The sequence below is a fragment of the Thermobia domestica genome, chromosome 11 (genome assembly GCF_964235325.1).
Source record: "Thermobia domestica chromosome 11, izTheDome1.hap1.1, whole genome shotgun sequence".
NCBI classification, from domain to species: Eukaryota; Metazoa; Arthropoda; class Insecta; order Zygentoma; family Lepismatidae; genus Thermobia; species Thermobia domestica.
The window spans coordinates 76,185,733-76,200,254 of NC_137464.1; the positions used below are offsets into that span (position 1 = coordinate 76,185,733).

Sequence of the window (14,522 nt, forward strand, 5' to 3'; positions counted from 1 at the left end):
CTTCAATCGATTTCTTTACTCTATAATGTGATTCACAGTAAGTAATAATATCAAACTAAAGAACAATCAATTTTCTGTGGAGGAGGAGAGAAAAAATCGAAGCCACTTAATTCTTTTGGTGATTAATTTTATGTACAACAAAATAGTATACGAAAACCCATCCTTTGACACTAGTTTCACTTCACAGGACTCGTACTATTATTTATTTAGGGGGCGCGGTGGCTCAGTGGTAGAGCGTTCACCTCCGGTGCTTGGGGTCCCTGGTTCGATTCCAGCTCGCGCCGTGTGGACTTTGTGGTGGACAAACACCGTGTTCGTGGGTTTTCTCGGGGTTCTCCCGTTTCCTCCCACTTTCTTCATTCCACTATTTCACTCATCTCTCATCATCACCGTCTCCTTTAGCCTAACCGGCATAACCGTGGGACGTAAAACAAAGATTTCATTTCATTTTCATTTCGTACTATTATTTCACTGAAGATTTTCTAACATTTTATTGAACAGAACTTTCGCTGATTCTAGCCAATCAAAAAATGGATTCCCTGACGAAGTACACATTTTGTCAACGACTCCACACGAACTGACCTATTATAATAGTCTTAATGTTAAGCCACCCGCCTCGAAAACTAACGTGAAAAAAAAATTACAGAATACATTTTATAAAATTTTGGTCTTATTTTTTATTTCTTGAGAATTATTTAAACTGATATGACGTCAGTGACAGATCGCTTCGCAGTTTTGATCATAGTGCTCCAAGCAACAACTTCCGTTATCGGAAGGTGCAGAGACTCAAATCCTCGGCCTTCAATGTCATCATTCGTCACATGTGCAAAACCCTACTCACCTTACTAAACATTTAATGAGAAAAACTGTATCGTTTTCTCAAGACAAGGTGAAGGACATATAAATTATCTTTTTACTGTACAAATACGTATAAATATCTCCTCCATCATAGTATTGAACTTGCAAATATACGAGGGTCGTTACATAAATTCTAAGGCAAACCAAGAAATATTAGAACTAGACACGTAATACTTATAAACCGTATCTATTGAATCTTTTTACGATGTCACACCACATTTGGTATTAATACCTACATTTATTCTATTGTTACTGGTCCAGAAAGAGAGAATAGTGAGCACAATGTAACCAAATGAAGAAATTAAAGGAGAAATTTATAATTGAATATCTCTTCCAAAAAGCGTTACAGCCGCAGGAGATCCATGCCGACATGGCTGCTAATTTAGGTGATAGTGCCTCTTCATATACCAGAGTGAAGAAATGGACAACCGAATTCAAGAGGGGAAGAAACTAAATTGATGATGACACTTGATTAGTGAAGCCTGCGGAAGCACTAACTCAGGGGAGCATTGACAAAGTGCATGAAATCATCATGAATGATCAGTGAATGGCCATCAAACAGATTGCTGAGATAGTGAACTTATCTACTGCAAGCGTTGACCGAATTATCACCCAGCATCTGAGAATGATCAAGGTTTCCGCAAGATGGGTGTCAAAACTTTCGACGTTTGATCAAAAGAACGAAAGACGTATTTCAAGGGACAATCTTCATCTCTTCCGGACAAATCCAGATGTATTTCGCACTAGATTCATAACAATAGATTAAACATGGGTCCACCATTACCAACTAGTCTAAACAAAGTTCTAAACAGTGGAGCCCCCCTTCTAGCCCCCGAAGGAGGCAAAGTCAGTGCTACCAGCTGAAAAAATGATTGCTAGGGATTCGGAAGGAATAGTAATGGTGGATTATTTTCCAAAGGGGCGCAGTGATTGGGGAGTACTATGCAGGTCTTTTACAACAACTGCGTAATAATATTTGGCAGAAACGTCGTGGGAAATTGATAGTAGGTATGCTTCTCCATCAAGACCATGCCCCTAGCCACATGTCAGCCATCGCAACGGCAGCTATTCACGTTTGTGGTTACTAATTGGCCCACCTTATTCGCCCGATTTGGCAACTTCTGAGTCATCTCTTTCCCGAGCTCAAAAAGAGGTTGGAAGGTACTCATTTTGACTGATAATTATGTCATGCATGCTGTAGATGAAATTTTAAACGCGTTAGACAAATCATTTTACTACTGGCATTAACGCATTTTGAATGCGTTGACTTGACAGGGGACTGACTACACTGAAAAGTAACATCCATAAACTCTCTGCTGCTCCGTATATAAGTAGGCTTTGTAACAACCCTCGTTATGTTGCAATGACGTTGAATCAATTTATGTCAACTACACCCATGTCTAAATTTAACTTAGCGCAATATGCGCTGGGTACATACATCCTCGTCGGAAAACCAAAATGAAGACTATTGGTGAGACTAAGAAGGTAGAAAGACAAGGTACACTAGGATCTTTGGGAGATAAGCAGTAAGAATTCAAAATGATCTGGGTTCGCGTATTTTTGTGGCGCTAAAACTTCAAGTTTCTTCAGGCACAGACTTTTTTATTTTTTTTAATTTTTTTTAACGATTACGACAGCTATTTTACGTGGTAGTTATATTGCAACTTTGATAGGTATGTTATTCACAGCAAACTAAGTATCAAACTAAGAAAGAACCTAAATTATCAAAAAAGTAAACAATTTTTTGGTGTTAATTCCATGTAGAACAAAACAGTAGTATCTGTTGACATCCTTGGTTTTACTTCACAGGACTCATTACTTCCTGAAGACTTTTTAATTGTATTTTAGAAAATGATAACTTTAATTTCCGATTCTAGGCACTCAAAAAACAGATTCACTGATGAAGTACACATTCTGTTAATAACTTCACACAAACTTACTTCTTATAATCCACGTAATTTTAAACTACTTTCCTACTTTCAATTCGAAAACTCAGAACTAAATTTATTACAGAATCCTTTTTATCCTCCTCCTCCTTTAGGTCATATTATTATTTCTTAAAAATTTATTCAAATTAATTGATGTGGCGTCAGTAATAGATCGCTTCGCTGTTTTGATCATAGTACTCCAAGCAACAACTTCCGTTATCGGAAGGTGCAGAGACTCAAATCCTCGGCCTTCATTGTCATCATTCGCCACATGTGCAAAACCCAATTTACCGTGTAACATTTAATACGAAAATTGGGGATCAGTCAAACAAGGCTATCGGGAAACATTTAGGAAACTAGGAAAAGTGAAGTATTTTATATCTAGTCCAACAAACAAGAATAAGAAAATAGGGGCATTTTCTGACGAAGTTCATATTTTACAGTGCATCACGGTAATTAATTTAATTCTTAAGGGTTACGTGTATGGTTCAAACACGTATCCTGAACTCAAAGGAATAGCAGAACGCCCGATTAAATTTCCAGTTGTTTAATGAAATTGTGGGAAAAGTAATTACGCTTTTCCGGGCCATAAACCATCAAGGCTTTTAAGGAACTGAAAATACAGAACATTAAGGAAAATAGTGAATGGCCTTGCTGATGCGCTAAATTAAATAATAATAATAATAATAATAATAATAACCTCCTCAGAGTTATATACGGGTTCATTCCACTATAACATTTTACAAATATGCTGCAGTCAATAAATACCACAAGAAGTACATTTGCATCTGAAAGAACTATTAAGAGCTACAATTCAAGGGAACTATTAAGAGTGTCTCGGAGTTACAACTCATAGCACGTTAGAAGCAGCCGATTATTTGTGGAATTGTGGTTTAACATACTCATTGACAGCAAAATTCAACCAGGATCCTTTAGAAAGGCACTTTGGAATAATCAGATCACTTTCATGCAATGAGCATATCCATCTACGCTTGATTTTCTCCATTTTCACCTGTTGCAGTGCATGTATGTAACTGCCAAAAATGTACTCTTGTCAAGTGCGAACTGTGAAACCAGAATAGAAGTATCCCTCACTTTATTTGTGAACCCAATGCACACATTAGCCAAACTCACTAAACAAAACAAAGATAAAATTGCTCTGCATAAAATATTCGAAAAACTAATAGTTACGGAGAAAACTTCAAACGTGTTCAGGGATTGGGAAACCTACTTTCCACCTTCACACATAGTAAACAGAGTGCAAAAGACTGCCTTTGTTTGTTATTTAGCAGAGACAGTTTCTAAGGCACCCAATTTTATATCCTGTTCCTCTTGTATTAACGTCCTCCATATCAGATCATTGAAACAAGATAAAGTAACAGCCTTTTCAAAAGTAAAGGATTATAGAAATTCTTTAACGCAGCCTTCCGAAGAAGTGCTAAACGTGTTGCGAACTGAAAATAGTGAGGGTGAAAACAATGCATCCAGTAGTAGATTGTGGGGTGATATCTTCTATGATACTTTGGAGAATTTAAATAATAACTGAATTCATGTTCCATTACTACATTGCAATGAAAAACATGCTCTAGACTTACAAGGAGAAAGCAGACTTCGGTAAATGAAACTTTTGAGTTTTACGTCGCACGCATATGCCGGTCAAGCTAAATGAGAAGGTGATGATGAGAAATGAATGAAATGGTGGAATGAAGAAAGTGGGAGGAAACGGGAAAACCCAGAGGAAACCCCCACACACGACATTTGTCCACCATAAAGTTCACTTGGCGCGAACTGGGATCGAACCAGGGATCCCATGCACCAAAGTGAACGCCCTACCACTGAGCCACCGCGGCCCAATGCACATATAAATTGTTAATATTATAAAGGGAACTGAGAAAGTTCTGTCGCTTTTTCACCCACCACCTTCAAACTTAAGGTGCACCTGAAAGATAATAATAATAATAATAATAATAATAAAAAAAAATAGTCCCCATCAGTATTGACGACCTTCTGCCAACGTACTGGAAGGCCATGGATTCCATCGCAGTAGAACTTGGTGGGCCGTGAAGCAAAGAAGTTATGAAGCGCATTTTGCATCCTTACTAGGGATCTGAACTGGCGTCCTGTAAGATGATTGTCCAAGGAATGAAACAGGTGATAATCAGACGATGGTGCAATGTCCGGAGAGTATCGCGGATGCTACAGTGTTTCCCATCCAAGGCGTAGAATGGTGTCCCGGATCATCCTAGTCACGTGGGGCTTAGGGTTGTCCTGTAACAGGAGGACCCATTTGTGTTTCAGAAGTTCTGGCCCCAAAATTTTGAATTTTTCTTGATCATGGCTAAACTGCTGACAGGACGTAGTTGCATTGATGCTCAGACCAGTTGGTAGCAGTTCCCGATGCACGATGCTGCGAGCAGGACACACAGGAGGATTTTAATCTAGTGCAGTGCTGATTTCAGCTGTTTTAGAACCGGTTCATGGGATGCTAACCAATGATGACAGCACCGTGGAGCTTCGTACAGGACCCACACATCACATGTCAACAAACTGTCCAGAAATGGCTCCTTTCTCAGACGAGACAGCAAGAAACACAGGTATCTACTCGCTTGCCTTCCGGCCCGGAGTCAAATCATGTGGGACCCATCTTGTAGTGCTTCCAAGTTGTTGGACGTGCTTCCGAATGGTTTCTTCACTCACACTGAATTGTAATCCCAGTTCCTCACATATCTGGCCACTGTTCGCCTCAACTGCTGTGAGAAGATCATTTTGTACGTGTGTTGGTCTTCCGGCACGTGGTGAGTCTTCAAGTGTTTCGTCACCGTCCTTAAACTTGTTAAACTACCGCTGCACTATCCGCTCGGCCCCACTGCAGCGGTATTTGACCCCAGTTTGGACTCGTACATCATACACGCCCTTATGACGCTCTGTGGATGTCCCATGTTCACTCTGTCATTACGCAAGTTCACGGTGTAACTGAACTGCCACAACCAGGTAGTATGTTGAATATACCCACACCAACAAGTGACTTTCGACTTCTCTCCATTCGCATTGAACTCATGGTGTGAGGGCCAATTGAACACAGACCTCCACAAAAAGCGACAGAACCTTCTTGGTTACCTTTATACAAAGTGGGAAAGCGCAATAGCCAAAAATAACAGAGAAAAGCTTTACGCGTCGTATCATATATGAGGCGAATCGGAAACTTTAAGGCGCTTTTTCTCCGCTATTTTTGACTATTGTGCTCTTCCAGTTTGTAATATTAACACTTTAAATGTGCAGCACTACCTCGCGAAAGATGGTCCCAAAGTTCATTTACCAAAGTATGCTTTCTCTTTGTTAGAGCTGAAGCTGACCTTCCATTGCATGAAGTGTCGTTTCTTTTTTAGTGCAAAAGAAATCCAGAAGAAACTGCGACCGTCAAGTGGCAAAAACATCTCGCAAGCTTTCCAAAGTTTCTGGTTAATGAAAGGAGCTATGAAAGGTAAATTTTAATACTTGAATTAATCATGGTGTTTCTCTGTACTAAATATGCAACTTAAAGTATTCCATGCAAATAAAGAAAAATCCATTTGATAAAGTACTGAATCTGTAAATCTATATATAAAAAAGAGAACGTACAAATCCTTTGTTCCCTCATCACGCTAATACGGCTGAACCAATTTCTTTTATTTTTGGGGGGTTATTAGGATTTGGACCCTAGATGGTTTTTATCATATCACTTTAATTTTTAATTACCAGTGTCTTGAGATAATTGACCATTCAAGTGTCCATAACGTACAAATCCTTTGTTAGATCATCATAGGTAAAAATAAACGTATTTATATGCAACCCGCATGACCGTGTCACTCGGCGGGTTAACATAAATGACAGGCGCTATAATGTTAACATTTACTGCAATCACTTGAAAGCGAAAAAGTAAAAATTATCTAAGTAACAAAGTTTATTGCGTTCCGGGGTGACCGCAGCGAAGCGGGGCGGGTTAACATAAATGACAGGCGATATAATGTTAACATTTAATGCAATCTTCTATGGTTTTTATCATATCACTTGAAAGCGAAAAAGTAAAAATTATCTAAGTAACAACGTTTATTGCGTTCCGGGGTGACCGCAGCGAAGCGGGGTGAACGCTGCTAGTAAAATATATAATTCTTTTTGATTTGTGTTTTAGTGAATGGGAATGTTGAAAATATTGGAAATACTTAATGATGCTATTAATCTAGGGATACGTATACCAAGAACATATTATGCTTAGTTTAATTTTCTTTTTTACTTAGGCAAGTACGCATGTTATATACAATTATTTACAGGTTACTTTTAACCTTGCGTTACATTTCGTATACCGTTGTACAGAACAAAGGGAATCATATACTACCACAAACTATTCTGCTCATCAATGTTATAATGAATACAGCAAAACGCCACTATATAATATACTTAATTCTGTTGTATTTCTCGGAGTATAAATCCGTCCGCGAACCCAGCGCCTCTCCGGGGAGAACCACAAAAATAAAGCGAGATCCTAAACTTTGTCTTTTAAAGTTATGCTTAATGCAAAGTGTGAGTGATGTAACAGAAATACGTTATCTTCAAAACCAAGTAATAAATTATGCCAACTCTTGTTCAAGCTCTCTTAGTAATAATAAAAAAATTGTTTCTGAATTCTGAAAATTCAGTACGCTATTAACTTTATGTTGTTCATGAATTTTTGATAATCCGGAAATGTGTCTAAACCTTCAGGGTTTCTAATGTGTTCCTTAAGCTTTTAAAACTTTCTTTTTGCAGAAATGTTTCATAGAGACTTGTATCGACAGAGAAAGTACAAAGGGAAATGTACATACTACAAAGAGGCAGCAGCATATCCCAGCAGACTGAAATAATAAATTAATTGATGTAGTATAATAAGAGACCGTTACTGAAAGTAAACTTTCTACTGACGCGCCTTTCAAGGCATTAACTCAGTGCTTCTTTGCTGCAAACCAATATAATTACTTTTGCAATAACATACGATTTTTCACAGCGCATTTCTCTGTCCATATTATAGATTTTGTATTCTGAGGGTTGCAGTTGCGGGCAGGAAGGAATGAAACTGATTTAATGGTGTAATGCGGATAATAAAACAGAGATGTAAGGATAATGCAGTTTTGATTTTCAGAATGTTCTCTAGGCGCTATAGTCTGTCTGTATACGATGAAATCAGTTTATTTATCAGAAAGTTAGAGAGAAAAGACCTATTTTATAAAGAATTTTCCGATATGATCACTTACAAGTAAATACAATATGGGTTAATTCAAAATCTTTATGTTACTTCTGCAGCCGACGTTGACTGAAAATAAATTAATCAACTTACCTCCAAACAGAAGACACGCAATTGCTTTCTTGATATCATCAGAACCATAAATACTAGGAGCGATACTCTTGGCTATTCGTTCATAAAGATTTGGACTTGCAGCTAAACGTCGGAAAGTATCTTCTTCCTCTGATGACACCGGAGCACTTGTACTGAACCCTGATCCTTTTGCATCCATCTGAATGCCAACAACTCGCATATAGGGAGCACGTACGCCTACGATTGCCTTATCTCGGGAACTCCTCTGTAATCAATACATAAAATTATTATAATTAACAATACTGAGTAAAAGAAGCATTTCGGAAGAAATAAATACTTTAATAGACGATAGCGTAATTTTAAAAAAATACATTCACTGAATATTTCGACGGATTAAGATATGCATGAAGGTTCGAATAAATGACTTTATGAGATATTGATATTCATGGATTGTTTATATAAAAGAAAACAAAAATAAATTATAAATCACTATGAAACAAAATTTAAAAACTGACTGAGGAAAATTTCGACACCAGAGTAGAAACAATTTCCTTACATAGTTTCTGTATAATATGATGGGAGGGCAAGATTTAAATAAGCAATATGCTAACGTGATCGGTTAACCTTATGTCATTTAAAATTAAAACTGTAGTGTCTAGGTTTTATTTTTATTTATTTATTTTTTAAATTTCTTTCTTAATTTTCTATAACGTAAATTTATCTTACTATTGAAGGTTATGTCAAGTAGTATAATCAAAAGCAAAAACAATTTCAACCAATACTCTCCTTTTATCATCAAAATAAACTCGAACAAATTCTGTGTACGCCACCGAAAACTGCATACGGAAAAAAAAAAAAAGTTGGAATTTTAATACCATGAATACGCAAGGTATGTTCATTACTCTCTTTCATATACAAATTATTCCAAGTTATTTGTAAACGAAATCTTATGGTGGGAGGTACGTTTGCTTTTTTTTATTTATTTATTTTATTTTATTTTGGATGGATTGTTTATTCGTATTTTACATCATTCAAACAGAGCACCTCAAAATAGCTACATTCGAACCCTTTATCTCTGAATTTACTGAGAAGTGGACAGGTTTCTAGGAACCCCTTCTCACATCCCTCCCTTCCTAGGAATATTCGATAATACCATTTACCAATTGCCGGTATGTTCCAAGTCTGAAGAAATTCACCTTACGTTGATTACATCCAACGTATACGTGTGTTTCTTAGTGGAATAAAACAGAAAAGAGGATTTTTTTTTAAAAGGATTAGTTTTCTAGCAAAAAGAAACGAAATACAGTAACTGAACCTCCATGGCTAACGAAAAACCCAGCAATGAAAACTAACCCTATGCACTAGCATTCCAAAAATTAATTCCTCCAAATGAAACTGTTCTATATTTTATCTGATAAAAGAAAACAAAGGTGTATCGAAAATGACATTTTATTTTGATCCTATTCTGCAAACGATGTAATTGAATTTTATTATTATTATATGACTATGTAATTGAATTTTATTATTATTATATGACTATGATTAATTTTTAATATAGGAATATTGTATATTTAAACAGTTAACATTTATTTATTACAGCATATTTTGCATGATTAATTAAGTATATAACGAGTCCTAACCCTTTTGATGCAAGTCGTCTAGTGCTAGCAAGTTATCTTCGTATCACTTACCTCTACCATGGTTTTAACTTGAGTGTGTTCCTCACGAACTAGGTAAATCTAGGTTTTAAGTCTTAATCATTAGCACCTCACTCACTTTTATATTTCTCAAAATAATACGACAATCAAACAATATCCTTGCACATTTATAGTATTCACCAAAATACTACGAAAGAAAATAGTATTAACGAGCCACTGTTCATCGTTAAATAAGTAGTTTCCTAAGTGTATGACGTCGTAACTTGAAAGAGCAAATTTTGTACAGTTTAAATACTAGAACTACAGGGGAAATTACGAACATTCTTCATGACATTATTTTGAGACATTGCTTACAAATTGATTGCAGCGGATCGGCTTAAGTTTTCATTATTTTCATAAAAAGTTTCCAAAATTTGCTCCATACGCGACCACTGAAATTAGTAAATACTTCTGTTTCGATATTACTAACGTCTAGAATATATCGAACTTTCATTATGAATAGTAACAAGCAATACTTACTTTTGTTGGCTTGCTAACTTTCTTGATACAGTAGATTCCCAGTACAACTATTCTGTTTCCAGGCACCACTCTGTCGCATAAGTATCTGCAATAAAGATGTAATATTAGGTGATATAGAAAGAGTAAAAATCCACGATTGGGGTGAAAATCGAACCCGGGTATACGACTTATTATGCCAATGCATTTAACCACTGGATGACACTCATCCCGCTTCCTGAACAGTCATATATTGTCATTTCTAAAGTCGGTATGCTCAGCCACTCAAGACCATATAGACAGTGCTGTAACAACTGTTGAGCTTGAACAGCCCAATGTCTACATTACAGAGGCTTGACGGTCAAATTGTATATTAAATATGATATATGGAGGAATAACCATTTTAGCTCACATTAGTTCCTCTACAGACACGAATTCGACCATATGCAGCAATGTAATTCCTGTCTCACTCTCTCTGTATATAATCAAATTCACACTTACGGAGGAATTGGTGTGAGTTAAATCCGGTTATTTCCTCCACTTATATAAAGAAATATTAGGATTGCCTGGATTAAAATTTACAAATAACTAAACTATAATCGCTAAATTCTTTTCGATTTCCGTTCTTTTAACATGCCATTACTACCTGTATGTTTATCTTTCGCTTATTATTAATGCTGTGGAAGTTGAAACTTTTTGAAATTGTTGTAAAGGACATCACAATTTATAAATATTGATTTTTAGAATGGAAATTGTTCTATACTGAGCTATAGTTTCTCAGTCGCCCATTAAGTTACATTTATTACATCAAATTTCTCGTGAATAAAACTGTACGCAGATTTATTTATGAAATTATATATTTAATGTAATACGTATACTTATATGAATAACAAAATAACAATGCATTGGTAGTAGTCCAGGTTCGTATGAAATCACAATAATGTATATCAAGTATTCTGAAATAACCTATAAAAATTTGAAGAAAACATCCGAAATAGTGCACTGTTGGATTAATAAATTATTTTTGAATGAATTACTTTATAACCAGAAGCGTATTTCGAATGAATCACTCAACTTCATTACAAGTCAAATGCAATATACGAACAACTGTCGAAGTTGAAATGCCGATTTAAATGTTCACTTTTCGGAAACTTATTCAACTGAATTTGGTCCGTATGTCGTTCGAAGCGAGACATTAATTCTGAATATGATCGATGAAGAATTTTATCTTTAGCACAGCTAAATCATACAGAAAAGCTTGGTGTGTCTATATTATCCTATATATTTTCTCGTTACAATCATTTTAAAGTTAAGTGAACTCCATCAACTGAGTTATTTAGGCTCTCTTCACGGTACGAATACTGATTAACATAATTTATCTTCAATACATTTCATCTACCATTAAGGGTAGTTTTCGTCAAACAATTAGCTATAAGCATTATTCATTATACTTTGTATACAAGTCACTGTATTCTTTTATTTCGTACATTACATATTACATTTTATAACCCTAATAATTAATTCTATTCATCACATTGATCGTTAACTATATAATGAGGAAATAATATTAGAGTAATTACGTTCATATGTATAGTACTTGGTACATTAGCTTTTAGTAATAACTATTCAGCCAAATAAATTTGTTCCTTAGTGCTCAACTCATTACATACAACAGATTCTGCGTATAATCAATCTGTACCTCGCTTGGCAACTGGACTTTCCTTAATTATATAAGTAACCCGAATGTTACTCCATCTGTAGACTACTTATTTGAACTAGATAATTTCCAACTGCTTAAAATTATTATGTACAAAAAAAGTTCGTAGTAGAAGGAAAAATATCAATTTAAATAGTCGAATTAGTTACTTAATGTTGCAATCTGAAATCAAACTGGCACTTTCTGTCAAGCCAATGTTAGACAATTTTATTAAGTTTCAAAATTCTAGGCTTCAATCTTCTGCGAATTAATAAACTTATACGAACATTCTAAAACTTTTATTTTCTTCCATTCAACATATTTTTAAACCTCGGAAAGTCTAAACCAATTAGTTTTTATTTAGCTTCTACGAAATTAGACTGAAATCTAAAATACAATTAACAAATACGAACAAAATTAAAATTAAACAACTAAATAAACATTCACATTAATATAATAGCGAATAAAATTATTGTGTATACAAAATGCACTTATTAATGCTGTAAGATACGTGTTCTCTTCTTAATTAGAGAAATTCTGGTACTACATGTTGTAGTACCAGAAACTTTCGCTCGTATTATCTGTGGGACATTAAAAAAACACTGCTACCTACGATCGATACAAAGATTTAGTATTATTCTATATTAACGTAGTTCGTATAAGTTTGTCAAGCTGTGTTTAGCTACAAACAACCCTCTGAGTTCAATTAATTGTAATATAAGTAGTGATTAGCACTTCACGCCATTGTCAAAGAAGCCTGAAGTAAGATATTTACCTATCGCAATAAAGCTGAAGATGCCTGGGCATTTCTCCTTGTGGAATGGAATCCGACAGTTCTTGAATCTTCAAGATCTGGAAATCTACACAATTGCACTTATCGGGCACAATAAAATAAGGATCTAATGGACACTTCTGTCTGCCAGCTTGTTCCCTGGAAAAGAAGAAAAATTTAAATGGTAAGTATTTTAATTATGAATCTGATCTTACTAAACCAAATTTACACATTTACCAACTAAACAAATACTTGAATTAATCAGAAATAATCTAAGCCATTTCTAAACTGATTTTAATACTTACATTAAAAATTATGAATACATTTTGTAACTTCTTTGTTGTGACACTAAAATATCATTTAAGCATCATACTTCCCTCTCTCTATATAATCCGTTCGATCTAATTTCGTTGTATCAAATAGTTATTATAAATCTTTCAATCATAAATTTCAGGTATCGTAGATACCAGAAATTTAACTATGCTTGGGACATCTGAATCGACACCTATAGTTATGCACAACTGATACTAAGTATATACAATAGTTTTATTGATAGGGGTGCTTCCAGAAGTTAACTCTTACTATGAGCAACAGGTTAAATACCCAATCCATAATAAGAGTTCCAGGGGAGATAAATCAAACTCTAGAAAGAATTGTGTAGGTATAATCTGATCTGATGGATTGTACCAAAATACTTGAATAATTTTCATAATCAAGTAGTTCATGACAAGATGTATGTAACTAACAGAAAACGTTCTTAAATATTTCCGGATCGTAGGAAACAAAAAAATTTGAAGTTACACGGTTTAGTGACGGCATGCTTGCTTCACTGAAGAAATGTGATCTGAATAATTCATTAATTATTTGGTCTAGGAATTAATTCGTGCGGTTGGTACGCACACATTGAAGCTGTAGTACAAACACAAAATACATACATACCTTAAGAAAAATATTGTCCATCGCTAGCCACCACTTTCGCCCATCTGTCAGGCAATGTACGGATTCCGTGGCGAAAGAAGTCCTCATCCTTGGAAGCGATCCAGTCAGAGACCCATGTTTCGATATCTTCTGAAGAAGTAAACCGCTGTCCAATCAAATCGTTGTTCATGCAATCGAACAAGTAGTAGTCCGAAGGAGCAACGTCTGGTGAATACGGCGGGTGGGGTAAAACTTCCCATCCGACATTTTCTAAATAGGTTTTGACCGGTTTTGCGACATGTGGGCGAGCGTTATCATGTTGAACAATAAGTTTATCATGTATGTTCTCCCATTCTGGTCGTGTTCTGGCCAGAGCTTGCTTCAAACGCATTAATTGTCGTCGATAACGTTCTCCATTCATAGTTTCACCCGGTTGCAGCAGCTCATAGTACACCACACCTTTCATATCCCACCATATGCACAGCATAACCTTTGCACAGTGAATATCTCGTTTTGGTTGTGATGGACCTGGTTCACCTGGTTTCACCCAGGCCTTTTTTCGATTAGGGTTCTCGTAATGGATCAACTTCTCATCACCCGTAATAATTCGATGCAGAAACTCCTTTCTGCTCTGTCGTTGAAGCAGCAATTCGCAAATGGTTTTTCGTCTTTCAACGTCTCTGTCTTTCAATTCATGTGGAACCCAATGTGACATCTTTTGAATCATTCCCATGGCTTTCAAGCGTTTGGAGACTGTTGTTTGATCAACGCCTAATGCTGCTGCAAGTTGTTCCTGCGTTTGACACGAATCCTGCTCGAGCAATGCTGTTAATTCTCCGTCTTGAAATTTTTTTGGCTGTCCAGCTCGCTC

At 35.8% G+C, this 14,522-nt stretch overlaps 1 protein-coding gene across 1 annotated transcript in view; it reads right to left on the reverse strand.

Annotated features, from left to right (window-relative positions):
• Mcm5 (Minichromosome maintenance 5) overlaps window positions 1-14,522 on the reverse strand; it is a 62,650-nt gene that overhangs the window by 30,015 nt on the left and 18,113 nt on the right. Inside the window, exons 5-7 of the mRNA XM_081730622.1 lie at window positions 12,737-12,892; window positions 10,290-10,374; window positions 8,134-8,377 (exon numbers count right to left, since the gene is read on the reverse strand). Coding sequence (XP_081586748.1) covers window positions 8,134-8,377; window positions 10,290-10,374; window positions 12,737-12,892 — 485 coding nt within the window. The remainder of the gene's footprint in view (window positions 1-8,133; window positions 8,378-10,289; window positions 10,375-12,736; window positions 12,893-14,522) is intronic.